Source organism: Pelecanus crispus, chromosome 6 (assembly GCF_030463565.1).
Source record: "Pelecanus crispus isolate bPelCri1 chromosome 6, bPelCri1.pri, whole genome shotgun sequence".
In the NCBI taxonomy this organism is placed as follows: domain Eukaryota; kingdom Metazoa; phylum Chordata; class Aves; order Pelecaniformes; family Pelecanidae; genus Pelecanus; species Pelecanus crispus.
This window is the reverse complement of record NC_134648.1, coordinates 70,251,187-70,278,466: the sequence shown is the minus strand read 5'-3', so window position 1 is coordinate 70,278,466 and position 27,280 is coordinate 70,251,187. Positions and strand designations below refer to the sequence as shown.

Genomic DNA, 27,280 nt, shown 5'->3' with positions numbered 1-27,280 from the left:
CAATAAAGAAATACCATAATGGCTGTATAAAATGATACTCAAAGCAGGAAGCCAAGAGGGATGCCGTTCCCTGAGAAGGAAATAATGACAGAAGATGCATTAAAAAATAGGGAGAGGTTGCTTGTAGGGTGTGTTTATGGACTGAGATGACTGGAAGGGTGATAAAACAGATTGCTGATCCTGTGTATCAAAGTATGAGTGGCAATGATTTTTCAAGTTGTTGAAACTTGCATTAAAAAGAAAAATAAATTTTGCTCTTACTAGTAGGTTCATCCACTGTAATTGGCTGTGAAATAAACCTGGAGGAATTTTCCCATCCGTATGTGATGCACAGCCTCTTTGCTGTCTGCTTGGCAACTGTACCTTCAAATAATTAAAAGTGTTTTTTTTAAAGCCACTCTTCTTTCAACTGTTTTGGTATTTTTGGGGTTTTTTTGTTTGTTGGTTGGTTTTGGTTGGTTGCGGGGGGGTTGGGTAGTGGTGTGGGTTGGTTTTTTTTTTTTTTCAATCTTGCTACTTCTCTGAGAGCTGTCAGTCACTTGTCTGGCTAATGTATAAAAAACAAGATAATGTAGTCTTAGGAAGGGAAAGCTGCAGGTGAATCATTTTTATTTTTAAAAAAAACCCTCAACTACAAAACTGGGTGAATGTGTGAGGCTTTTTAACAATGCTTCACTTCTAAAAATAATTTAGCTTTCCCAGTCCAGTATGGAAAACTTTAAGTTCACTTTGACTTTCTAAGATCTCATGCCACTTGCCCCTCTAAAATCAATAACCAAACCTCCATGGCTGCCTTTGCTTAGGAAGCAGTTGTAATTACCCCAAAATTACAGGAGTTGTTCGGCACAGGGATCCTCTGGCTTCAGCACATAGTTTCATCGCTCTGTAGTGTTTTGAGAGGCTGAAGGGTGGGATGTGGCTACAATGAGTTTCCAGATTCCTAACAGTGTGAGGGACTGTTTTTAATAGTGATGATAAAAACAGCTATTCCCAGTTGGAGGTTAGTCAGTGGTACAATTATCAGAGCTATGAAATAGTGCAGGGATGGCTCAGACTGGAAAAACTACGGCTTGAAACTTATTTTCTTGAGGGAGCTGTTTGAAACTATTTCCTGCAAGCGCATAGAGAATTAATAAGAGATGTTAAATGGTGAGAGATTGAGCTGATGGGGCTTGGCGATTACTTTGGTAATTTAGTTTTCAGGCTAGCAAGCTTCAGCTGGCTTTTGGGAGAGGGATTTGGTAGCAATTTGTTGACAAAAGCCAGCATGGGGAATAGGAGCTCTGGAGCTGGCACATTTGATTTGTAAGGCTGTGGTCTTCTGCTCTATGGTGTGCTCGCACCAGCTGCGGAGCCTAAAAATGTGCTGAGTATATTCACAGTACAGTAACACTCCCCAGCTCAAAACCTGGTTCACTTAAACCATCCTTTTTTAAAACACAGTTGGGGGTACCTTATTTTCTGTTTAGTTTCCTGCTGATTTGGTTCTTCTCATTCATACTTTCTCTGTTTTGTGCAAGAGGAGGAAACCCTGAAAAGAGAGTATTGATTGTACTGGGGGGGAGCAGTGGGGAGTGCTGAGTTAAAAAGCAATACATACATTTTTTTTCCTTGTCTGTCTTGTTTATAAAGCTATATAAGCTTTATTATAAAAACGTATATGTTGTTATAAAGTCTAAAAGTAATGTGAAACAAACCTGAATCTGTTATTTTCAGATGAACTTTTAGGGAAGTTCATACTTCTAAAATGGTCATTACCTGGAGAGAATTGCACCAGAATTATTTCTGGTGTCCTGTTGTAGTTGCTACTGAATTTTGAAGATAAAATATGAAAAGTGAAAGATTTGCAGCAAAAGTTCTCACAGTTAGCAAGGTACTTGAGCATGCAGAAGCTATCCTGTACTGAAATTCAGATGCTATTTTGGGGTCTTTCTTTTTTCTTTCAAGAATGAATTACAGCAGAATTCGTGCTATGCTTGGAATTTCTGAAAATTTAATTGTGTTAGTTGCTAGGTATATCAACTACAAAGCTCTGAAAATATAAAACTATTTTTAACTTCAAGTAACTCCAAGTTATTAATGGAAAAACAAAATCTTTTAAAATGTAGCCAAAAAAAAGATTAAAGATCCACAGAATTGGTAGGTTTCAAAATTAGCTTAGACTTTAAGCAGTCTTTTGAAATGATCATGCAAAAAGATACCGTATTTAGTGTTGGTCTCTACTGCAGTTTACCTGCCAAAAACCCAAGCTTATCTGTAGCCGAGTTAGTTCAGCAGAAGATGTTCTGTGTATGTTCTTTTAAGAATTTGTATAAAACTGAGCAGCTACTTTGGCTGGGAAAGATTTTTAGTGTGTACTATTGCTGGCCTTCTGTCTTCAGCTTAAGCAGTTTAGCCTTAGCATGTCACTGGTGACATGCCTGTGATTTTGAGTGTTCAAAATCCTTTCTGGTCTCTTTGAGCAGGTGTTTTGCAGGCTGCAAAGCAGTTTAGTGGTGAGAAACACCCTCCACATCCAGATGCTGTTCCCTGGATCGTTCACCTGCATTTGTGCGGCCCCGGCTCCGCTCACCGATGCACCATTTCCTCCCTGTGCCTGCTCCTGCTGAGCTGTGTTTGCTTGGACCAGCTCTGCCGTGTGACGGCTGCAAGTGCCTAGTTTTGTATGACTGATAACCAGGGGGTCTGCTTTGATTGCGGTGGTGTGCCAAGTGCCGTTGTGAGCCTCATCTGCGTTGCTGCGTTATTCCTCCTGTCATTGGTTTGGATTACATCTTTATTTTGCTGGCTTTGACACCCTGCTGTCCCATTTCCTTGCCACGCACGTGTATGACTTCATGCTGCAGGCCTGGAGCTGTTGGAGAGATGCTAGCACAATGCACGATGGTAGGCAAAAAATATGCTGCTGGATTGAAATGATGGGACCTCATCCTGCCTGGAGTGAGCAAATGTCCCCGGTACTGTGACAGATTAGTCTCTAATGAAGAGTGAAGATTGGCAGCCTTTGATGTGCAGGCTAATTGAAAATGTGTGTTTCTTGCATGTGGTGTCAGTTAAACAGCACCAGCACTTAACAGCAGAGTCAGAATAACTTTAATTTCTTTAGATTTTGTGAAAAGTTGTGCGAAAAGTTAGCCTTGGCCAACAGCCCACCCACCTGCTCGCTCACTCCCCTTCTTCAGCTGCACAGGGTGGCAGTAGGCTTAGAAAGCTTCACTGGGGAGGCCGCACCTGGAATGCTGTGTCCAGTTTTGGGCCCCTCAGCACAAGAAGGACATTGGGGTGCTGGGGCGTGTCCAGAGAAGGGCAGTGGAGCTGGGGCAGGGTCTGGAGCACAGGGCTGGTGGGGAGCGGCTGAGGGAGCTGGGGGTGTTCAGCCTGGAGAAGAGGAGGCTGAGGGGAGACCTCATCGCTCTGCAGCTCCTGGCAGGAGGGGGCAGGGAGGGGGGGTCGGGCTCTTCTCCCAAGTGACAAGCGATAGAACGAGAGGAAATGGCCTCGAGCTGTGTCAGGGGAGGTTTAGATTGGATATTAGGAGAAATTTCTTAATGGAAAGGGTAGTCAAGCATTGGACCAGGCTGCCCAGAGAGGTGGTGGGGTCCCCATCCCTGGAGGGGTTCAAAAAACGGGCAGAGGTGGCACTCTGGGTCATGGTTTAGTGGGCATGATAGTGTTGGTGATGGTTGGGCTGATGATCTTAGAGGTCCTTTCCAACCTTAATGATTCCTAGTGTTTACTTTCATTATAAATAATGCAGCCAGCAAGCCAGGAAACATGAAATTGCTACTCTCCCCTTAATTGGTTTAGTGGTGGACTTGGTAGTGTTAGGTTACTGGTTGGACTGGATGATCTTAAAGGTCTTTTCCAACCTAAACAATTCCATGATTCTATGAAAGTCAGGGCAAAACAGAAAAATTAATCTACTTTCACTGGTGATTAATTTAGGTTGTGAGAAACAAGGAGATAAACATTAAACCAGCACCTTTACTCTCTCCTTTCGCTGCAGGGGAATACCTGCCCTGCCACGGAGCACATCCTCCCTTTCCTTCTCTGCCCTTGGCAGGTTTTTCCCCCTCCTCCTCCTCTGTTGGGTGTTTTTTGCCCTTCCTTAAACACACTTCCTCAACACCAGTGGGTTGTGGTGGAGGCAGCTGGAAGGGGCCCGGGGGCAGCTGTGACCTCCTCCCACAGAGGCCATGTTAGAACCTGACACTAATTAGTGATTATTTTTGTCTTAAGATTGCAGCCTGTTCTTTGTGGGGGGCTTTTTGATTTTTTTTTTTTTTCCTAAGATACCACTGGAAAGATGAGTGAATCCAAAGGTTGTTGAGAGGGTGTGGGTAGTGGTGTGTCTTGTTTGTTTGTGGGTGGGTGGATAGTTTTTAGATGCTCCTAATGAATCTGTTCTGCTGGAAGTTTTCTGTCCTCAGCAGATGTAATGATGCAATTTGTTATAAAATGTTCTGTGAAAAATAGTTTGAGCTTCCTTTTGCATGAAATCTGTCCTGAAGTTGGGTATACTTGGTATAACTGTTTTCTGAAGTTTGCAGAGCAGAATTTTTTTGTAAACTGCTGGCCTCTAAATTTGAAATCTCAGAGTTCAGCGTTTTTACATTATCCTTGCAAGGTGAAAGATAGTTTTCTGTGAAAGCATGATGTCAGGGCATCAGCAGTGTCCTAGTTTAAACAAAAATCTGAAAGGATTTAAGACTTCCTGACAAATCATGAGACACTGGTGCAAAAAATTGTGGGAGATGCTAGTATGTGAAAACAGGGTGGATTCAGGAGTATGATAGAAAAATTTGGGCGTTTTGAATTACAGAAATACTTGCAACTAATGGCACAGTTACTTCTAAAAGTTGTATTTTGACTACTGCTGTATTTTGGTTTTTGTTTGTTGAATTTGGTTTTGGAGACCCTTAGGAAAAAATTTGGATGCTTTAGAGATGCCTAGTGGATATTGTAACCTCTCAACTCTGCAATGGGTTGGGGGAATGAATCCATGTGGACAAAATAATGTTGTTCTGCTTTGAGGTTTGTGTGTGTGTGTGTTTTGTTTGGTTGGTTGGTTGGGGGGGGTGGTGTTTAGGTTTTTTGTTTTGGTTTGTGCCTGTGTTTTGTTGAGAAAGTATCTACAGTGGTACAGGACAGAGAAATCCACAACATAACCTTTTGGTTAAAGGGTAAGATTCCACAGAAGTAAACAAAAATGAATTACCCTTTATTCTGTTAAACTATTTAGGGCTGGACCTGTGGTCAGGGTATATTGGGCGGTCTTGGTGAAAGAAGAACTTTTGGCCCAAAGGCTGGTCCAGGCCAGGTTAGAGCCATATAAACCAGTTAAAACCATATTTAATTCAGTAAATTAAGTTTCAAAGCTGATAACTTTAGTGTTTAACATTGGGTCACCTGCTGTGGGGTTTTCTTTATTGACAAAGTTCTAAAGAAGGAGCTGTATTTATTTATTTATTGGTTATGTAGAAGTTAGCTGCAGGGTTGCTCTTCTACTTTAGAAGCCATTTAGTAGCCTGTGGAGAGATGCACAGAAGCATTATCATGCGTTGTATGCCATGGTGCAGGGGGACTTCTTGCCCATATAGTGTCAAGTATGAGCTTCTTGGTTTCCTGCTGATATGTAGTCGATATATGCTAATAAAATAGCCAGTCCTGTGCTGGAGTACGTAGTTTCAAAGATACGCTTGTAATCAGAGGAGTATTGCAAATGGGTTTATTTTCACTGTTACAAGAGCTGCCACAAAAGAGGCAAAAGGAACTTTAATCTTAAAAATTAGAGTGCGTCGTTATGCCGTGCTGCTGGATTGCTAACAAACTATTACGGACTAACTAGTGAGTAATTACTGTCAGGCAGGCCATGTGACGGTCAATTTATTAGCTGTCGCAGCAAAAACGAATCTCCCAAATGTGTGCCAAAATGAGTCAAGTGGACCTCTCCAGCCAGGATCCCTAACATCCACAGGCGAAACAGGGTGATGAAATTATTGTTGACAATCCTAATCTGCCACATCAGTGTTGTGTAATAATAATCGGGATCTTCTTTAGCAAACTAACGTTACGTTCTTGAAAAAGATGGGATTCCTCTTCTTGCTGGTTTTAACTGGCTTTCTCCAAAGTGGGACAGGTTGGCTCTCTGTTAGCATTCAAACTGATTTCTTTCGTGTAGGCTGTCCGGATTTCTGTCTCTGGTGTTTGTCCTGAAACTCCCATTTAATGTCACTTCTGCATCTTGCAGTCGTTTCTACCGTTCTTTGCATGTACAGGAGCAATCCAGCGAGACCTCAGCCTTAGAAAACGAGGGCACAACATCTCCAGAGTTCTGGGAGTGCTGCTCTACTATTTTTGGAACCAGCTCTATTGCTTCTATAATAGGAAGGCTTCTGGAAGCTTTCTCCTTCCCCTCGCCCCAAGAAAGTGTAGCCTTTCAGCCAAGCTTTCATTAATTCAGAATCTGCATGGCAAAACAAATCTAGTTTTATACGCTAAATAATTGAGACGTGGCTCATGGATCACACGGCCTCGAATGCGCAGCATTACAGTGAGTATCTTTACCCGTACCCAGTAACCTGAGGACGCAGCAGCTGTAGCCCTGTTCAGGGGTGTTTAGCTACCCCCTATTTATCATTCGGGGCACACTGTAGATTATGTGGTGACAAGGAGTGCCAAAGTAGGTGGTAGCTTTCTAGAAAGCAGAGTAATGTGTGATCTGGGTGTGTTTGTCACCAGTGCTGCAGCAGCATTGGCAAATGAGTGATTTACTGTTTTTGTTTTCCTCTTAGATCAAGCAGAACAAATCTAATGAGCCAGTTCTTAACTTCTTTCCAGTTGAGCAACAGATGATGTCCTTACCCAAATTGTGCAGACAGCTGAAACCTTTCAGGAATAGTTGAACACGGGAAACACTTGTGATATTCCCCCCCCCCCACCACCCCCCCAGTATTAAAATACAGGGTTAACAAGGTGCAGCAGAGCTTATCTTTTCTTATTTTCATTTTCCCTTTTGAGATTTTCCTTCTGAGGGGAGAGGGGATGACTTAGTCCTTCCAACACTAACCATACTTAGAGAAGAGAAAGCATGAGAGCAAAGTTGAAGCCTCTTGTTCTTTATTGACATGATCTTGGAAGGAAGACAGGTCCTCCCTGTAGTGCTTCATTAGAACAAGCATTTCGTATGCTTATCGTTGCAGCAAGTAGCGCTGTTTGACGGCACTGAAGAGTCAAACGTTGCCTTGGAGCCCTACGTGCTTGTTTCCCCGCTTCTGAGACACTCTGTAGTTCGCACACTGCGCATTCAGAAGTGTGTCCTTTCCACTGACTTGAAAGAAGCTGAAAACCACTTTGTGGCAGGTGCCTTTCCTGGCACGATTTAAGGTGCAGATTCGAGACAGCTGAGTCCAGTCCGAGTTGCTGAGAGCCTCATCCCACTGGGCTTTGCTAGTGCCTGCCAGGTCTGGGGGTAGCTGGCTTCAGGGAGCCAGCCTCTCCTGGGTTAATTTTCTCCTCATTCAGTTCCTTGAGCTGCTTCAGGTGAGAAAATCAGACAGGAACCAGTGCTGATACAGGGGAAGGGCTGGGTGGAAGAGAGGGATAAGACCCAGCATGGCAGGAATTGCAGCGACTGAAACGGCTGCCGGGCTGCGTAGTGTTTTGGAGCATCCGTGTGCTCCCTGCTGACGTGGATGCCCAAACTCAAATTTACATGGGACTCTTCAGATTTCATTTAAATAACTGCTCCATCTGGTGTTATCCAGGGTAAGAGTATGGACAGGAGCTTGGTGAAGCTTTGAGAAGGGCTGGAGTGAATTTGGTGGGGAAATGAGCTAAGGGCCATGGTATTGAGGCCCTGCTGCTTGGCTGGTGCCAATTCCTGGTGCCTAGAAGAAGTGGTAGCAGCAGGTTTGGTGTGTAAATAGACACAGGGAGCTCCCCCTGTTTATTCCAGCTGGAGCCCCTGTGGCAGCTTTATTGCTTTTAGGTTAGATAACATCAGATCTATGCAAAGTTACACCTTTTGACCATCAAACAGAGGGGAAGCTGAGCACACGAGGTTTCGCAAGGCAGGCGATGTCTGTGGTGGCTCCCGTAGCCTCCTGCTGCAGGTGAAAAGGCCAATCTGCAGTTCAGCAGGACTCAGAGAATCTCATCTGATTGTAGGTATCAATCTTTGCATCTCTTAATGCTCCTAAGTTGGATACAGTGTCTTTACTAAACACCTAGTTTCATGTGAGGGTTTTCCAGCTGCAGGTGGATGGAAACACAAATGTGAGGGCACTCTGAAACTCTTCGTAAGATACCTTTCGTTACAATGTCCTTGTTTTCTCTTATTTCGCCTAAGGCTGTTCTATTAAATAAAGAAGTAAAACTTGGCTGGTGAACTTAGTGTTAAAAGGTAGTTCTTTAAGGTGTTTAAAATAGGTAGATATTACACAAAGAACAGTGAAAAAGAAAGGGTTGTGTTGCTGCAGGTGTCTTAAGAGACTGAGTGTGAGGACCGGGTGTATCATTTCGCTGTCCGGCCTGGTCTGGGAGCTGCTGTGGATTGCTGGTTGTTACCGTGAAATGGGAATGTCGGGACTAGGGAAAGCTTTCTGCCAAAGCCTCTTGCTTGGGAGAGGCTGGTGCTGTTATAGGTGTCCCGGGGGGTGTTTGGGGAGGGAGGGAGGGAGGGCTGGCTACGCTGGGAAGTGGCAGAATTGCATGTCTGGTGGATTATGCTTTTAGAGACAAGCATCATATAGCAACCTAAACTTGAGCTGAGTCGGGGGGGATGGATGTGCAACTCTGTTCTTGCAAGAAAACAACAAACACCCACGTGGAGATCTTTCTTATAAAAAACCTCATCACTGGCATTTTTTATTTTTAAAAGATGACCTGTCCTTCATAATGACTGGTTTTTTGGTATTGACTCTTCCGAGTCCCCTCTGAAATACTTGCCGTTGCCTCCTTCTGCATCCTGAGTGTGCCGATGCTCTTTGCCCAGCTGATCCAGCACGACGGCCCTGCGGAGCATCCTAAAGCTAGCCCTGCGTGGAGGTGGGGCGGTCAAACTTCCTTCTGCCAACAGCGCGATTGCTGCTCAGGACCAGTGCCGAGGCCACTGCCGCCTTCCTAGAAAGCAAATTTTCTGAAAGGATGGGCCTCGGACTTTGTGCTCCTTTGTTTATCAGTTACTGTTGCTACTCTTTAAAACACACTTGCTCTTGCAGTAAAGCTTTAGCTATCAAAATATCAAAAGCTGTAGTGTATTGCTGCACAGATGAAGAGACCTTGACCCCCGCCCTCACCCACGCTATTGAGTCAATACATTTGCTTTCCTAAACTGCAGCAGTGTTCAATCAAAATTGATGATAAGACGGGGAGTTTTGTGAGACCATTCAGCAAACTGCTGTCCGTTGCTGAGAGGACGTGATGCTTACTGCTGCCAAAATCTAAGTCCTTCCCACATCTTATGCATAAAGGCATATGTTTGGGGGTGGCTTCAGAAAGGGCGAACAACAAGATTAGGTTTTTTAACTTCCTCTTATGTTTTCTTTCTCTGTGCATCTGTATTTCAGTTTTCAGGCTGTACCCAACTCTGCAAAACTAACAAATCAGCTGAAGCACCTACTGATAAGGATCAGCCTTGGTAAAGAAACACTGTGGTAGTTGAAAGGCAGTAAGTATCTCTGCTAGCTTGGATGCCGATTTTTTTTTTCTTTTTTTTTTTTTTTTTTTTTTTTTTAAATTCACAAACACAGCTTTTTACTACTTACACAGTAGGAATTTGTCAGTAGCTTGCTGGCACTAATAGTCTATTTAAGCTCTTTTCTATAGCCCAGCAGCTAGAGGAGGGGAAAAAGCATGCTTTGTATGGAGCTGTGCTTGGAGCTGTGCTGCAGCGCCCATCTGAACTTGTCTGTGTCTATTTTGTCAGCTTTTGCTTCCCTCTAGTAGGTGCTAGTCCCTTCTTAAATGCGTGACATCCCACCATACAATGCCTCTGCTTGGATCGGGGTTGTGGCTGCCCCTGACCTGACCGAGTTCACTTGACGGTTTTGCTTCTCAAGCTCTTTACTGCAAACAAGATGATCTTTTGGTTTAATTTTTTTTTTTTTTGTCTGGCTTTTCATTGTTTACTTCTCAATTGATCTGCAGAGGAGTAGGACTAGGAGAAAACATCTGGTGTTCCTACCCAGTAATACATGGAGAGCGTTTTAGCTATTGAAAAAGTGACTGGCATTCTTGAAATGGTATGGTTGCATTTATTTGGGTGTGGATATAATCATGTTTCTGTGATACAGTTCCTGCTGAGTCTGAAATGCTAGTGTCGGTAAAGCCAGAAGGGGAAGCCAGACAAAAGCTTGGAAAAAAGTCAGAATTTCAGTGCCTCTTACTGATGGTTCATGGGAAAGTAATGATTTTGTGTTTAACTTTTGATTTTCATAAAGCACTAGGCATGTGCTTTTTTTTTTTTCCCTCTGAATTACTGTTTGTGGAAATATGTTTTACAGCCCACAAAACATCAGAAATGGCTGATTTTTGTGCCTAGGTTTCACTCTTGCAGGTAGATCCTTGTTATAGGCTCCGGGCAGTCTAATGAAAATGGTGTTTAACTACAGAGCTTGCGATTGCTGCTGCTGTTAACCACAGCAGCCTAACTCCTGGTCTGTCTGAGTTCATGGAGGATGGCGCATGCTCTCATCCTCCAGCTCTGCCAGTGCAATGCTTCCGTCTCCTCCGTCCAACGTGTTTCTTTGCCTTGTGTAGAGCTTAGCAGAGATTTCTTCACGAAGACTGGAATGTGTTTATACAGTATTTTATATATTATTTTAGGCTCCTGCTTACTCAAATGTAGGCAAATGATTAACCTCTCATTCACCATCGCTAGAGGAATTGTGAAATTGCTATAGCAGACATCAAGTCAGCTGGATCTAAAGGACTTTCTGTTTTCCCTGCCTGGAAAGTCATCCTTCATCACTTTCTCGGCAAGTGTGGCTACCAAGTTAGAGCAGGCTTTCCAGGCCAGGAGTGTTTAGTGGCAGCACTGAGCTGTAAACCACGTTGGTCAAGCACTGATCAACTGAGCCGTGCACAGGTAGGTGCTCTTTTGCGTGGGAGTTTTGGGGTTTTTTTTCCCCTCTGGCAGGTGTTGCGAAAGGGGTGATGTGAGAGGCTCCATCTCTGCGAGAGCTCGGCTGCCGGCAAGCGCAAACCTCTGGCAAGTGCCTCTGCGAGGCTGCACTGTGGAAATGCCGCTGTAGGAATAGGGCAGTGGTAGGAGCACTGGGCAAAGCTGCTGAAAAGGAGAGAACAGACCTGCTGCACTAAATCACAAATGTCCTGGGGACACAGCTCTATAGTTAGCATCTTCAAATGGCATTCCTTTATTACGGCATCATTGTGCATGGTCCTCCAGAGAGGAAGCAAACGATCTTTAAAACAATCTGCTGGCAACTCAGGCTTGAGTATTTTGAGTTTTTCCAGGGCTCTCTTGCTGTGTCACTCTTTCCTTTTATGTTCCAGCTGGAAGGTTGTTTTTCTTTCACCGTCAAAGTACGTTAAAGCGCTGGTAATAGCGCCTACTCCAAGGGCAAGGCGTAGAAGGCAGCAACCTAGTGTGAACGAGAGATACCGCAGAACGGTTTTGTTTTGGTGAAATCTGCTGCCTTATCTGTGTGTGATGCAAAGATGGGGCAGTTTTCACAAGGCTCGGAGGCTGCACGGTGGCATGTTTTTTGTCCTTTATGCAATCCGCTGCGTTATTTTGATTAGAACGCTAATGTAACTCCTGGCAGCATCAAATCTTACCGCTAGCAGCGATTTCCCTCCAAAGCTTGATGCGGTACCGACAAGCAGAAAGATCTTGTGCGTCCTGTTTGCACGGAGCTTGGAGGACAGCGTGTTCCACGGGAGGTGCCAAGGTGGTGCTGCAGTCGTATATAAGGGGAAGCGGCGTTCTATGTGCAGACAGGCTGTTTTGCGGGACGTTAATTTGTGTTTTAATGGTGTTCAGAAACTCTAGCTGCGATAATGGCATGATGATGTTAAGTTCTTTTATATATATTTATATCTTTTATATATATGTATGTGTGTGCATACATATTTACTTTCTCTTTCTTGGGAATGAGTCCTTGTCCTGATGATCTGTGCTTCAACCGCTGCTGCACTTGAATGGGATTTCCTTACAGTACCTCTTGTTTGTTCAGTTTCTAGGTGGCAGAGACACGGTGAAGCTCTGTGTGGGGCAAGGAGAGCTGATGGGGGAGCCTTGCGCGTAGCCCAGGATGGACTGGCTGTGACAGCGTGCCTTAGCTGGAGAGGTAGTTACGATGAAGAGTTCCTGCAGAGCTGGCCTCCACAGGGAACCGCTGAATTCCACATCCTCCACCTTCCACCAAGTCAAACGGTATGAACAGACCGGCTGGTTGGTCTGCCTATAGTTAAGTATTTAGCACCGATTTAGCCTTCTCCTACTTTCCTATTGTCTTGCGCGTCGCTCAAATATTTGGTCTAAATTCATGCTTTCAGATAGTGTTTTAAGTGAAGTGTTGTAATGGCTCAAGGGCAGAAATGTTCTTTGACGTTTTTATTTGATAATGACAGCTACAGATTCACCACAGCTGGTACTGTACTTGGAGAAATCTTTGGGTTTTTTAGCAACAGCTGTAACTTAATTTGGGAACATGGCTTTGAAGTAAAACTTAATTGGAGAATGGCTTGTCATAGTAGGTTTTAAAACATGCAGTCAGCTTAAAGCAAGTGGAAATACTGGCAATCACTGTTGCGGTTTGTCTTACTATGGAGTAAGTAATTAGATTAGTTTAAGCTCAGATTTTTGTATTGCTCGCTCTCCTGTGTCTCTTATTAAGAAGAAATGCACGATTGATTTCAAACACTTGTGCTTATGTGACAATTAAGTGAACGCCTCTCACTGTGTCTCATTATAGGAACACCGTACAGAACAACTTGTCCTTATGCAAATGCAAGAACATGCCAGTTTGTTTGAGTTCAAGCTACTTGAAAATATATGTATCTTTTTTTTTTTTCCCTTTTCTGAAACCAAGACTCTTAAACTTCCTCAGTCCTGAGGAAGAGAGCCAGCTTTCTGGTTTCTAAAAGCTGTGTGGGTTTAAAGCAAACTTTAACCTTTGTTCTTTGTGGTTGTGCATATACTTGCTACGTTAGCCTGATGGTAATTTAGTGCTGGAAAAGACTTCCTGGTCACCCAGCAACTTGTCTTCCCAAGCAGTATTTCATAACTTTTGTAAACTTAGTCCAGCCTAAAAACAATTACGTGTTTTCTTCTCTTCTCCTGTAGATTAAGCCATTACTGAAGATGACAGATCTAACCATGCAATTAGGAACCTTCTTTTGATTCCCAGACTGAACATTCATGCCAGCTTACATGCTCATTTGAGCTTGTGTTCCTTTTTTTTTTTTTTCCTTTTGCGTAAGGACTGCTGCTTATTTTCAGTGGTTTACCTCTTTTGCTGTATTTTGTAAAATGTGGTTGTATATACCCCCACCCGTGGTTTTGCTGTGCTAAATGACCCAAGTGTTACCTAGTAGCTTCTTGAATAACAACTGTCGTCATCGTTCTGAGTGTGGATGAATCTCCTCTGAGTCATGTCAAAAAGTGTATGCTGTGCTCCGGAGCAGATCTGGCAGGAGGGCTTTTCGCTGCTGCCTTGAATGTATCGCAGAATCGTCTCTGCTTACCTCTGTTTCATGGATGTGTCTGTAGTGGCCAATGCACCTTTCTTGGCCAGCTCCAAAACTTCTTGGTGTTCAGCTTGCTGGTGCATCACCATCAGTATTTCAAAACTCTCCTCAGTTTCTGTTACTTGGGGCTTTGTGCCTCTGCTGTTCTGGAAATGCCTTTGTTTCTGTGGGTGCGTCTGTAGTATTTGTGCTGAGGTCATTCCTAACAAAATCGGATGTTCCCAAGGCTGATTCTTGAGGCACGTCTTTGGTTTCCAGGCTGGTATTTTCTTATTCAGCATCACCTGGGGCTGTCTGCTGCTAAGCCAGCTCCTTTGTCTGTTTTCCCATTCCTCTGCCAATGTGTCTTAACCAGTAAATCTCCTCATGCCTTCTGAAGCCCATGTGAGTAAGATATAGTACATTTGTCTAAAAAGATCACTTTTTTGAGAACCTTCAGGTTAGTCTGGCATATTGAACTATTCCCTCTTCCCCCTTTTTCTCTCTGTTGCCTTAATCCTCTTTGCTTGCAAAGCACCTTTTATATTGAAGTCAGGCTACCAGGCCTGGTGAGGCTGCGATCTCTCTCCCTTCGCTTTCTCCCCTGCAGTGCCACCTCCAATGTGCCACATGTTTTATTAACTCATGTTTTTGCCTTTCAAGAGATTTATAAATCTTGCTTCTTGGCCTGCAGTTTATGAGCCTGTCTATTTTGGATTCTAAAACTGAGATGAGCCAGTCTTCACAGTTTTCATGAAGCTTTTTAATCCTCCCCCTACCAGTATTCTGGTTCAAATTAACCCCTGGGCTTTCGCCCTCATGATCACCCTTACCACCCCTCCTTAAAAATGATGCAAAGTCAAATTTGGTATTTTGTGTGGTACCTAGAGTACTCTTAATCTCTGCCCTGACCTTCCTTGCAGCCCTGTTTCTCTCCCTGTCTTTTCTCACAAACTGAAGAACCTTTTACTATTTATTTGTTTTTAAATATCTTTGCAGCAACTCAACACTGCACCAGTTCTCACATTTATTCCTAGACTTTTTGATCTCTAAGATACAAGTTTCCAAGTGATGTGACCTGGTGACTTGAAACCTGTGTCTGCTTCTTGTATCCTTCCCAAAGAAGGAACATGTTCAGTTGGACTTTCTTATGTTCTTGTTTGGGATGCGTTCTTAATAATGAAAACACCTTCTGACTCCTGGAGAATGCCTGCTGGGTTGTGCTGTCTGCAGTGAAATCCTCTGCACTGCAGTGCAGCTGACTTCATGAACCAGTTCCTTTCGCTCTTGAGTTTCAAAAGAACAACCTGATGACTTGCCTTCAGATCTACTTTTGCTAATTCTTTCTTTTGAACTCTGAGTCTCTTGACAATAGTGCGGTCCAAGGTTAATTTCTACAACCTTTCATGTGTTCTCATTATGTATGCGCAAAAATGAAGACTAAACAACATCACTTTGGTTTGTTAACTGTTTGATATTGTGGCGCAACAAATTTCTTCAAGAAATTTCTTGGTCCTCTTGCAGTTAATAAATTTGAAAACAAATGTTAAATCAAGAAAGATAAAACATTTTCAGAAGGAAACATGTCACTTTTCTGTGCTGCTCTGGGTGGCTTTCAGCAGAAGCCGTATGAAACGACCACTTTTTTTTTTTCCCCTTATTGTCCTCTTCTGATTTCTTCTCATCTTAGCCTGTTCCACCACAGGCATGTGTGCTATCCCATCATCTTTGAGCTACGTGTTTCTGGAGCAGCTTATAACCTTGAATACCAAATCTTCCAGTTTATTTTGTTGCCTTCTGCTTTATGTTGTCCCTGTGTTGTCTGTAGTATGGTTGAGGAGCAGGGAGCATGGGTTTGAGCTTCCTCAGGCTCAACAAAGAGTCACTTCTATGTCACTCGCTTCACAGTAAGTGCTTTTATAGAAAAGACTGGCAAAGCAATGGCACTTCTTCCTGTGTAAAATTCAGAAAGTAGCTGAGGCTACTGTGCTTTATGCTGAAGGGTGTGTATGTGCGTGCGTTTACTTTTAAAATGTCTTCAAAACTTATTAACAGGTGGGAGCCCTCAAACTGGAGTAGTCTGCGTTGGGCTTGGATGTGCAATCTGTCACCTGAAGCCTCTGCTTGGTGAAGATGATGGATTTTACGCATGATGGATTTTATAGCTGCTCCTGTGTGCAGCTGTATTTGGGTGTCGTCTCCCCCAAAGTCAGGTTATTTGAACACCTGACGTGGGTGAACAAGCGGTGGGGGATCCAGCGTTAGGAGTTAGGCGCCTACTTTGCATTTAGCTCCTCAGCTCTTTTGGGCCAGCTCTGCCCCACGTGTCTGGCTTGCTCCCGCTTGCCCCCAGGCTGGCCACTCAAGCAGAGAGCGCTGCTTCAGCAGTCAGATACCTTCCGTTTACCTTCAAAGCCCATGATAATCCTCGCTTGCTCTCCAATCGATGCAAGAGGCAGTTCCGCAGGCGTTGGGAGGTGGGTCAGGAGCCGTTGCTTTAATGTAAAGTTACTGCTGCGAGGGAGTGGGTTTTCTAGAAATCAGATGCCTCTGCAGCTGCTGAAGTCGAACCCGCCCCTGGTCTGGAGCGTCGTGCTTCCCAACCCGCCTTTCTCCGAGCTTGGACACTTGCCACGCGCCAGAACAAGCTCCAGTGAGTAGCAGAGCGTCTTCCATCCTGGCTGCTCGGCCGGGACTTTCCCGCCCCAGCAGAATCCATGGAATGCCTTTGAAGCAGCTCTCCGTCTGCTTTGCCTTGCCCCAGCAGTGCAAAGGGGATGGAAATGGTACTGGAGATCGAGTCCAAAGGACCCACCAAGTCCTTCCAGAAATAACAAGTTGTTGACCATAGTTTAACTTGCATTCAGTACTCGGTCCTTCATAATTGTCAGTGTCCTCTACAGAGGAGCTAAGCTCTATAAACAGAGAAATGGGATGCCAGGGAATAGAAATGCTTTGCCAGAGGTTATGCTTGGTGTGGGTTTTTATTGTTGTTGGGTTTTGTTGATTTTTTGTTTGGGGTTTTGGGTTTTTTTTTTCTTCTTGGCTTCTGCCTTGTGTTAGTATGTCCTGAGGGTTTTTTTGGAGTTGTAGTTGGCGCTGCATGTGCAGTCAGCAATGCTAGGAACTTTTGTCGACTGGAGTTGGTGTTTACAAAAAGAAATCCACAGGAAACTTTGGGGTTTTGATTGAAATATTCACCTTAATAAAACCTTGCGGTGTGAATATGCTGTTTGAGCAGATTACCTTTCTTTTTGTTGTTGTTCCCACTGGCCAGAGGAAATCTTTTGGCTTCACGGGGTGTCGTGAGAGTCCCTGACCCAGGTGCAGCGAGGAGCATCTAGGCTCTCTGCGGACCTTAGAAAGGAGTTGTGAAAATTGAGCCTTTTCTACCAGTTTTTCCTCCAACTTTGGAGCTTCCGCTAAAGCAAATACATTATTTTTGTAGGCTGCTGTGATTTAGAAGATACAGAAATACAAAAGGACGCAGCATGATTCTGGCCAGCTTGGCACAGTAGCTTATGGGCCTTCCTCTCAGTAGGGAGAGGAAGGGTGCGTGTGTGTCTGCGCACGTATAAAGGCATATATTTCTCTGTCAATCCCATGTAGTACCTAACTTGATAAAACTGTAGTGGAAACAAGCTGTAGTTACGACTTGTAAAAACAGCAGTGTCGTTCCAGAAGTGTCATTCCAGAAGTGTAAGTATCCTGTTTTTCAGACATGGCTGATTAGAAATAGAAAACCTGGCCCTTTTTAATTCATCAGCTTAAGGATGGAATAACAGTATAAAGGCAGCACTGCTACTTGTTTCAGCACTGATCATTCCTGGCAGAATTATCTCTTATCAGCAATTCAAAACCACACGTTTGGGACTGGAAACCTTTTATGCTTACTCCATGAACTTCTGAAGAGTCGTTGTCTCTAAAGATAAAATTAGAAAGCTTGATAACTTAAAGGGTGGAGGAAAGCAAACAGAATTATTCTGGAATTAAGTATCATAGGGAAGTGTCAGTGACTTCACCTTTTAACAACTATTTTTGGTGGTTTTAAATATTTAAAAGCTCACCTGTAGCTGCCACAATTCTCTGCTTGCCAGCACTGAAATGTTGCAGAAATAAGGTAGTCTGTGGGTGGGGACTGGGCTCTGGTTCATGTTCAAAGCAATTTCTGCTGGGAAGCCTTGTTCTAATTCTAGGAGCTAGAAATGAAATGTGCTGCTGACATGCGGGGAAGAAGCTATGCTTGCCTAGAAGTTTGTTCTTCTTAGTGTTCACAGCAAAGTGTGTGTGGGGTGGGGGCTCATTTTTTTCCAAGTGATGCTTTCAGGTAAGGTCAGGTCCATTACTAATCCCATTTTAAAAATGGAAGTTCTCTTCCCCGCTGCCTGAAAACTGGGAGGCAGGTGGCACTGCGATTCAGCTGGTCAGGTGGAGTTAGCAGTATTCTTTATAGCTGTCTGAAGTTATTAAATTGAGGTTTTCTTTTAAATCTGGATCCATTAAAACAGTGCAATGAACTGAATGCTGAATTCAAATGAGGCAATTATTCTGGCAGTAAAACTTCTGACTAAGGCATAATTTTGTTATGTAAATTATAACTTTTCAACCTTAAATGGTATTGTTGGCCAGGCCAGAGACTAACTGAAACATAGGAAGAAATATAACCTTAAAAGAGAACTCTGTAATAGGTGAGGCATAACTCTACCCTTTGTCTTTCTCCATAGACCAGAAATAGCTGGGAGCAGCTGAACCAACTTTGCTGGCTAAACATGTCCTCGAAGCACGTTGGGGTAACCAGTTTGGTCCTGTTTTCATTCGTATAATACCTGGTCTCCCCTTCGTTTGCAGCTTCTCTTAATGAAGGGTGTTGAACCGATTGTCCTGCTGGATTCCTGAAAACTGCTTGAAAAAGCCTTTTAGAAACACGTTTGGCTCATCTTTCAAACACCCTGGCATAAAAACCCGTGAATGAAATTTGATCTTCTGCTCCTAGCTCATGAGATTTCAACGTGCAAAGTCCTGTGTTTACTTGTGTTCACCTCTACTCCCCGGGGGTACGGTGGCGGGCAGCCATCGGAGCTTTTCGCTCTCTAGTGGGGAAAAGCACGGCTCCGAACTGCCCGTCTGGATGGGGAAGGGAGGGCTGCAGGCTTGGCTCTCTGCAGCAGCCTGCTGCAGGGGCTCGCCCGCTGCTCCTCGGGGCTGGGCTCTGGCCCGAGCACGTTGGTGGCCTGACCCTGCTTAGCTATATAAAGTGCCACCGAGACGAGGCAGACCCTATGGAAAATGAGGCTGAAGCAAACTACGGCGCCCTTGATTTCCCATTCTCTTTTATACATCTATTTCAGCACCCTGAAGTTCTATTTTTGTCAGATTACTTTAGCTCTTAGCATCCAACCGAGAAGGCAAACAAAATAGCTCGGTTATGTTTTAGCAGAGGAGCCTAAATTGGGAGGTGACCCAATTCCAACAAGAGCTGGAATTAGCACGTAGAAGGCATGGGGAGAGAATTAACCCGGGGACTAAGGTAGGTGTGTCGGCGCTAATGGGAGTTCTCTTATCCCCCCAGTCTGTAGGTGAAGTGCAGATGGTTTTGGCACTGTCTGGCTGGAAGAGCGAGGTGATGATCTTCCTATAAAATCAGGAGGGGAGAGAACGTAACAACATCCTTTGCAGTGTCTCCGAAGCACGTGCAGTGCCTTCAAAGCACTGCACGGGACCAAAGGGGTCCCTTAGGTTTTATGCACACTCGTAGAAAGGTGAACTAAGCCCTTCCTCTTGATGTACCTCCCCAAAACCTCTCTGCCTGTGCTTGTCACCCATCCCCTCGCTGCTTACCGCTAGGGCCAGAAGGAGGAACCAAAATCTCAAGGGAAAGCAATGGTTAAGCAGCGTGGCTGCTAATAATGTAGGAGGCTTCCTCTGCTGGGACAGGCGCAGGTGGTGCCTGGCCAAGTTGTCGCCCTGGTGTACTGGAGTGTTGTGTTAGCGCGGAGTGGAGCATCATGAGCCAGCAGTGTGCCCAGGTGGCCAAGAAGGCCAACAGCATCCTGGCTTGTGTCAGGAACAGTGTGGCCAGCAGGAGCAGGGCAGGGATCGTCCCCCTGTACTGGGCACTGGGGAGGCCGCACCTGGAATGCTGTGTCCATTTTGGGCCCCTCAGCACAAGAAGGACATTGGGGTGCTGGGGCGTGTCCAGAGAAGGGCAGCGGAGCTGGGGCAGGGTCTGGAGCACAGGGCTGGTGGGGAGCGGCTGAGGGAGCTGGGGGTGTTCAGCCTGGAGAAGAGGAGGCTGAGGGGAGACCTCATCGCTCTCTGCAGCTCCTGACAGGAGGGGGCAGGGAGGGGGGTGTTGGTCTCTTCTCCCAAGTGACAAGCGATAGGACGAGAGGAAATGGGCTCAAGCTGCGTCAGGGGAGGTTTAGATTGGACATTAGGAAAAATTTCTTAATGGAAAGGGTAGTCAAGCATTGGACCAGGCTGCCCAGAGAGGTGGTGGAGTCCCCATCCCTGGAGGGGTTAAAAAAACGGGCAGAGGTGGCACTTTGGGACATGGTTTAGTGGGCATGGGGGTGTTGGGTTGATGGTTGGAAAGGATCTCCAAGATCATCAGTCCAACCTTAATGATTCCTAGTTTTTACTCTCATTAAAAAATAACCCAGCCACCAAGCCAGCAGGCGTGGGTTTGCTACTCTCCTGTTAATTGGTTTAGTGGTGGACTTGGCAATGTTAGGTTACTGGTTGGACTGGATGATCTTAAAGGTCTTTTCCAACCTAAACGATTCTATGATTCTGTGATCACGCTTTCGAAGCCTTCCCTCGGCTGACTCCGCGGCTCTCTGGCTCAGCTCTCCGTTCTGCCGTCGGTTACTCCGGAGGGGCTGCAGCCCTGGCTGCTCCATGGGGCAGGGCTGCCTGGAAGGTCCCCAGGTTGCGCTCCAGGTCGCTCGTACGGCATGTCCATGGGTGTCCTTGGTCAGCACCTGCTGTTGCTGTTACAGCTTCCCTCTTACAGCCGTCCTGGCGGGTCTGCGCAAGGTTTGGGTGAGCGGGGTTCCCTCCTCGTCGTGCGCAGACCCCATGGGTACCTGCGTAGCGTCGGCGAGGGTGTCGCGAGGTGGCTGCGTGTCCTGATCACTCTGCGGTGCGGCAGGGGAGAGCCCAGCTGGACTCTGGCTGCATCCGATACAAACCTGTCATGTGTGTTAACTGCAGGCGTTACAACTATAAATTTGTCCGACTTTTATAGATGTTATGGCTTGAGGTTTTTAATTAAAAGCTGGTTTTAGGCTAGGAATGCAATACTCCAGCAACTGTTCTGGTGGTGGCTGTCAAGGGAAACATATTCAGTGTCTGAATGTGTCCGTATCAGCTCATGATAAATGTGGCATTGAACCTGCTGTTCTTAAACCAGCAAGCACGGATTATCCCCGTTTCAAAAAGGAGGCCTTTTAATGTAACAATTCAAAGATTACCATGGAAACATAATCTATAGTTAGTTCCGTAATATGCTTATGCGATACTCCTGGGAGAAGAGCCTGAAGTCTCCTGGTAATTGCATCCTATGTGGCAGTGCCCTGGGCTTTTGTGGTGGGTTTTTTTGAGCTTTGAATTGAAGATTACTGCGAAGGTGTAACAGAAAGGAGGAGCTGAGTGCCTGGGACTGTCGCAGGGGTGGTGCTGCTGCTGTAATGTCAGCAGCATCCAAGCGTCTCCTTCACAGCTCTTAAATTCTTAACCAGAAAAACACGTACTTGGAAGTGGTTCTCTTCAGCCGTACGTGGTGCTTCTGTCACTTTTTGGACAGAAGGACCCTTATGGGAAAGTACACCAAATTTGCCATTATTAATATAGTAAAGGATAGGTTTCATTTTGGGTGGTATTAGGAGATTAGCTATTTGCTGGGATCTCTGATGAATGTAATTACACTTGCTAATTTCTCTTTTCAGCTTTAACAGTACTTTATCTATTGAAAATAACATACATACATACATATATATATATATATATATAAAAAAAAAATCTGGTAGCTAATGTCAAGATAAACCCTTTGACCTGCAGGTACCTTACAACTGGATGAAGGAATGGATGGCCAGAAGGATGGCTCTAACTCTAGAACGAACCACTAGCTACATTTGCACAACTGATGTAACTTAAACGTTAGGATTTCTTCTTGCAACTCCCTGGAAACAGATTTCTCTAACGGGAAGATCTCTGCTGTCCTTAAGATCATAATCCTATTGCAAGAAGTTCTCCAAGGGTGGATGTTGCAGCTTTGGTTGCTCCTTTTCCTTTCTCATGTGGTTCCTTCTGAGGTGTGGGCTGTTTGATGTAGAGTAGGAGGCATGCCGGTGCCTACCCTAGGCCACCTTTTCCAATTCCAGGCAGGCACATTTTGCAACTATAACTTCTTCCCTTTCTGTTTTTTCTAGGGTTTCTGGTATGCACTTAAAGCCATATCTCAAGTTACAGAAGAAAGAGCGATCTCCAGAAATAAGCCAGGATTCCCTGAGAGGCCCACCTATGAGCCGTCAGAGATCAGCACAAGAAGAAAAATATGCCAACAACTGCACCAAACTGAGCGTCTTCCCAAAACCCTCCCTCGTGACTCCATCTCGAAAGCTTCTGGGGATTATTTATCCAAATACTATGTGCAATATGAATGGGAAAGGTCCGGCGGATGGCCCAAGTGCAAGGGAAAAGAAGAACGGCCTCTCTGCGACGATCCATCAGGGAGAAGAAGGAGAAGGGCCTCTGGATGTCTGGGCTGTCGTGAAACCTGGCAATACAAAGGAGAAGATCGCATTCTTTGCGGCCCAGCAGTGCAGCAGCAGCAACCGGCTAGGCTCTATGAAAATTAAGAGCACGTGGGATATCGATGGAAGAACAGCTAAACGCAGGAAAAAATCAGTCGATCTTAAAAAAGCCAAAATTCAACTGGAAAGAATGAGGGAGGCGAACGCCAGGTGCTCCCAGCCGGAGCCTTTTGCCTGCGGCATTGAGCACTGCTCGGTGCATTACGTGAACGATAACGGTGAGGGTGTGTTCCCGGGCCGGTCCCTCTCGGTGATAGAGATGGTGGCTTTTCTGGAGCAACGAGCAAGTGCTTTACTGGTAGACTGTGCTAAAACTTGCACGCCTGCTTCTACTACGAGGCTGAGCGCTCAGCCTAAAGGCGCGCTCCCCAGCTCAGACCCTTTCTCCTCCGCCGGGGCATGCGAGGCGCACGCGGAGAGGGGACCCTGCGGCGGTAGCGAGCAGCAGCAGAGCGAGCCCGTGCGCGTGCTGGACATGGTGGCCAAGCTGGAGTCGGAGTGCCTGAGGCGGCAGAGCGAGCGGGAGGCCGGGAGCCTCTCGCGGAACAACAGCTTCCGCAGAAACGTCGGGAGGGTGCTCCTGGCGAACGGCACCCAGCCCGAGGGAGAGGCGGGGAAGGTCTCCTCGGGGGTCCTGGCTCCGGGGGATGGCTTGGAGGAGGCAGGGGTGGCAGAGGCTGGATACGGAGGGCGGTGTGGTCATCCGGGTGACACCGAGTTGTGGGATGGCGCTGCCTCTGCTCGGCAGCCTTTTCCTTCTGGGCTGGATACTCGGATGGGGAATGTGAATTCGGGACTTGCTCATGCGGTGTTGGCGATAACCGCCGGCAGGAGCGATTCTGAAACGCGAATTGAGCCTCCCAGACCTCTGCCGCCTGCGTGTCCCGCTGCCGCCAGGTTGGCGCCGGATTCCTTGCAGAGCAAGAGCGTGACTGTTGATTGTACGTCGAAAGAGCCTGTAATTTTCCCAAAGCAGAGTCTGCACGCTCCTAGGAAGGAGCCCTTATGCATCAGCATATCGGTCACCAAGACTGAGAAAGGATGCAGGAAAGAGAAGCTCGCTAACTCCAGTTCTAGTGAAGATCCGCTCCCAGGGAGGCTCTTTTTTCTCCAGTCTGACCAGCCCGCCACTCACGAGCAACAGCCGCTACGGGCAAGTACCCAAGAAAAGCCAGGAGAAGTAGCCCAAACTGAGGATGAGGATGCTTTGGCATCTGACAGATCATGCGTCAGAAGCAGCGTCCCTACAGAGCCATCTGCCCTTTCTGTTCCTCCGACAGAAGGGGCTTTGCAAGTACTTGATGCTTCCTGCTTAAAAAGGCAGGTTTCGCATGACTTTCTGGAGACCAGGTTTAAAATTCAGCAGCTTTTGGAGCCTCAGCAGTATATGGCCTTCCTGCCTCACCACATCATAGTGAAGATTTTTGGATTGCTTCCTACTAGGAGTCTGGTTGCCCTAAAATGCACTTGCTACTACTTCAAATTCATCATCGAATACTACAACATCAGGCCAGCGGACTCCCGCTGGGTCCGCGATCCCCGCTACAGAGAAGACCCTTGCAAGCAGTGCAAGAAGAAGTACGTGAAAGGGGACGTATCGCTGTGCCGGTGGCACCCCAAACCATACTGTCAAGCTTTACCCTACGGGCCTGGGTACTGGATGTGCTGTCACCGGTCTCAGAAGGGCATCCCGGGCTGTAAGTTGGGTCTTCATGACAATCATTGGGTTCCTGCCTGCCACAGCTTTAACAGAGCTATTCATAAGAAAAACAGAGGAGCGGGAGCTGAAGCGGAAGAGGAGTATTAGTGCACATACACTTTCCTGCGAGATTGTTTGGGGTAGGAGGGAGATTCTCATGCCTTGTGCTGTTTACAGTGTATATAATTGTCGTGGTTTGTTTTTTTTTTTTTTTTCACAGGGCTATGAAACTGCACATACTTCAACACAAGAGCCTTTACCTTTTAGATTAAAGATAGCTTTTAGTCCATCTATGTAAATAACACTATAAAAACTAATTGTACATACAGAGTCTACAGCTGGCTGAACAAGGTAATCACTACAATGCAGCTATGATAGTGTTGCGGCTATAGTTGTGTGTGTTTTTAAGTGTCTTGTTTCAAAAATCTGTATATCCTGTATAATATATGAATGTTTCTGAGAAGAAACTCTAAAAAGGTAAAGGTCAACTTGTTTAAAGAATCTTCAGACAACTTAACTGGACAACCTTAAAACTAAACTAGAACAGATCCATTATAGTAGCGTGGCAGTGGATAAAAAGAGAGGAATATTATTGTATAGTCAGAATATAAAAAATTCTTGTTTACCTTATCCATGTTGTCTGGGTTTTTTTTGGGTTTTTTTGTTTTGTTTTTGTTTGGTTTTTTTTTTTTACTTAAATAAAATGTGCATTCTAGATCTGCCTTACCTGACTTTCTCGTGTAAAACTTCTGCCCCAAAATAAAAATACTGTAAAATACCTGGCAGAAACTTGGTACTGTGATGTAGTTGAGACTTGCAGTGTGCTTCCGGTAGAAAACTAGTCCTCCTACTAAGAAAGAAACAAAAAAAAAAAAACCCCAAAACCTGTATTACCTGGAGAACTTCCTGCTGTAACATTCACAAATTCCAGCTTTTCCTTTCCCTCCCATCAGCTGTGTGTGCGGCAGAGGCTCGACAGAGGCTCCCGTTGTCCGGAAAGCTGGTGACTTGCAAGAACTGGGGCGCTCGGGTTTGAGTCCTGCTTCCCAACTCTCGTGCTGGCCGCTCAGCCGTGCAGCGGATGCTCGAGGACGGAGCGTGGGTCGGGCAGGATGAAAGCAGAGTTGCCTTGGCTCAGTGATGTGCTGGAAGCTTTGCTGTATATGGAATTTTTCCCTTGCAAGAGGAATCCTTGCACTGCTTTGCCCTGCTCTACTTCAGCCTCTGGCATCTTATTTCTGAGGCGTGAGTCGGTGCTTTTAAAGGGGAGTTGTGAACGTTTGTGTCCGGAGTGCAGACGAACGGCAATTCCTCGAACTCCGGCCGGGAGCTGAGTATGGCATCTATTCGAGTGTTTCCTGAAACGCATTCCTCTCCTGCAGTGCTGTGTTCCAGCCTCCGGTTCCAGCCCTCCTTGTGCCCAGCTCACTGCCCCAGAGTGAACAGTTGGGAAGTCCGGGAACGTACCCTGGACAGCCCAGCAGCTGCTTTTGGTTCCTGGGAGCAGAGTAAGTGGAGCAGGAGCCATTTTGCAGGCTACGGGAGCCAGTGGAGAGCGGCACTTGTGCCTGGGGTGAGTCCCCCCTCTCCCTGCACTTCATGCTGTGGCTGTTTCTCTTCCCCTTCTTGCAACAAGGATGGAGCCCTGGCAATCATCATCGCAGCGGGAGCAGACAAAAATCTCTGACCCGGAGCAAGAAGAGCTGGTGCCACCTTCCCACGGGGCTCCCCCCGGGCCGTCCTCTGCCCTGCAAACCCCAAGGGAGCGCGGGGACAAGGTGAGGGCTCTTCAGGGAGCAGCGTCTGGATGAGGCGCCCGCCTGGTCCCGTTCTCTGACCTTCGGCACAAGATCAGCACGGTGCGGATGAGCGAGGAGCGCTGCTGGCTGCGGTGGCCGGGCTGAACTGCCCATGTCCTTCTACTTTGCCTGTGCGTGCCTAAAACCGCAGTGGGATCGCGTGGAGTGATGTGCGTCGTTTTGGAGCGTGAGGACAGAGAGGGTTTGAAGGCAGATGCTTTTATTCTCTCCATTAACAGTGAGAGAAAGAAAACTGAGCCCTTAGAGCATGAAATGGGGGTTTGGTAAGCTCAGGATGTTCATGGTAGATTTAAAAGGGATGCTGTAATTTTTTTTTTTTTCCCCCCTAGTCCCTGCTTTACCTGCTGCCCGCCACCCTGGGCGTCAGGCACCCCTCCCCAGTGCTGCTCAGCCATCTCTGCAATGCAGCAGACACGATGACAAGCAGGAGGAATGAAATTAGAAATCTAAACGGAGGGTGCGGCTGCCTTGTAATCAGCTGTGAAGAGGGAGAGGAAAAGCAGGATCCCTCGGTAATTTCTGACTTCATTCCCTAACGGGGCGCAGCCTTCACCCGAGCTTCAATCTGCTCCGTCAGCTGCGCTGGGATGAGCAGCAAAAGAGCTTCTGGCAGGAGGTGTCGTGCTGAAGCCATCAGCATCAAAGGCCTTCAGCTTAATTTCAGTTAAGGAAGAGGGGGAAGAAACTGCCTTCCTCCCCCCCACCCAAGACTCTGGAAAACTTGAGCTAACCTGTGCCAGGCTGACAGCCTGAAAGTCCCTAGAAGCAGCAGAGGAAAATATTTTGTAACTAGATAAGGGGGCAGTGATGTCATTTTTTTTTGGAACAGGGTATGAAATTTTGGTCGCCTTCATTGGACAAGGAGAAAAATGAGAATAAAATAATAGCATCGGGCTGGTTTGTTCCTTGGAGCAGTTACAGACGGAGGACAATTTGCTCCCTATGCTATCCCGTCCCCGCCTTCCCCCCAAGCTGGCTGAGGAACAAGGCTGTTTTCTACATCATTTACTATGCTGTTTGCTGGAACTAGCCCTGTTGCACAGCATGGCTGTTAAAAATTGTTTTACAGAACGAACTTTTGCATCCAGAAGTGGGTTGGTTCTGAATGTAGCCGTGCCGAGCTGCCTGCAAGCTTGCTTTTTGTTTTGGTCCCATAAAGTAGTGAAGTGCAGATTTCTGTTTCCTTAAGGGCCAGTTCAGGGAGACCCCGAGGTCTGATGAACTTTTCTTTTTTTTAAAAGAGGCAATTT

General features: G+C 46.0%; 1 protein-coding gene across 1 annotated transcript; it reads left to right on the top strand.

Annotated features, from left to right (window-relative positions):
* The first annotated feature begins 12,206 nt into the window (after positions 1-12,206).
* On the top strand, positions 12,207-24,840 carry FBXO34 (F-box protein 34). The gene is made up of 2 exons (XM_075712625.1): positions 12,207-12,400; positions 22,128-24,840. Exons 1-2 carry the CDS (start codon positions 12,324-12,326, stop codon positions 24,316-24,318), a joined length of 2,268 nt encoding a protein of 755 aa, XP_075568740.1. The 5' UTR covers positions 12,207-12,323; the 3' UTR covers positions 24,319-24,840.
* The last annotated feature ends 2,440 nt before the right edge of the window (positions 24,841-27,280 follow it).

What these genes read in the sequence shown, in the direction of transcription:
- FBXO34 (XM_075712625.1), top strand. Translation starts at nt 12,324, where the DNA reads ATGAAGAGTTCCTGCAGAGCTGGCCTCCACAGGGAACCGCTGAATTCC. An exon ending in ACCTTCCACCAAGTCAAACG is followed by an intron (nt 12,401 to 22,127) that starts GTATGAACAGAC and finishes TGTTTTTTCTAG; the next exon opens with GGTTTCTGGTATGCACTTAA.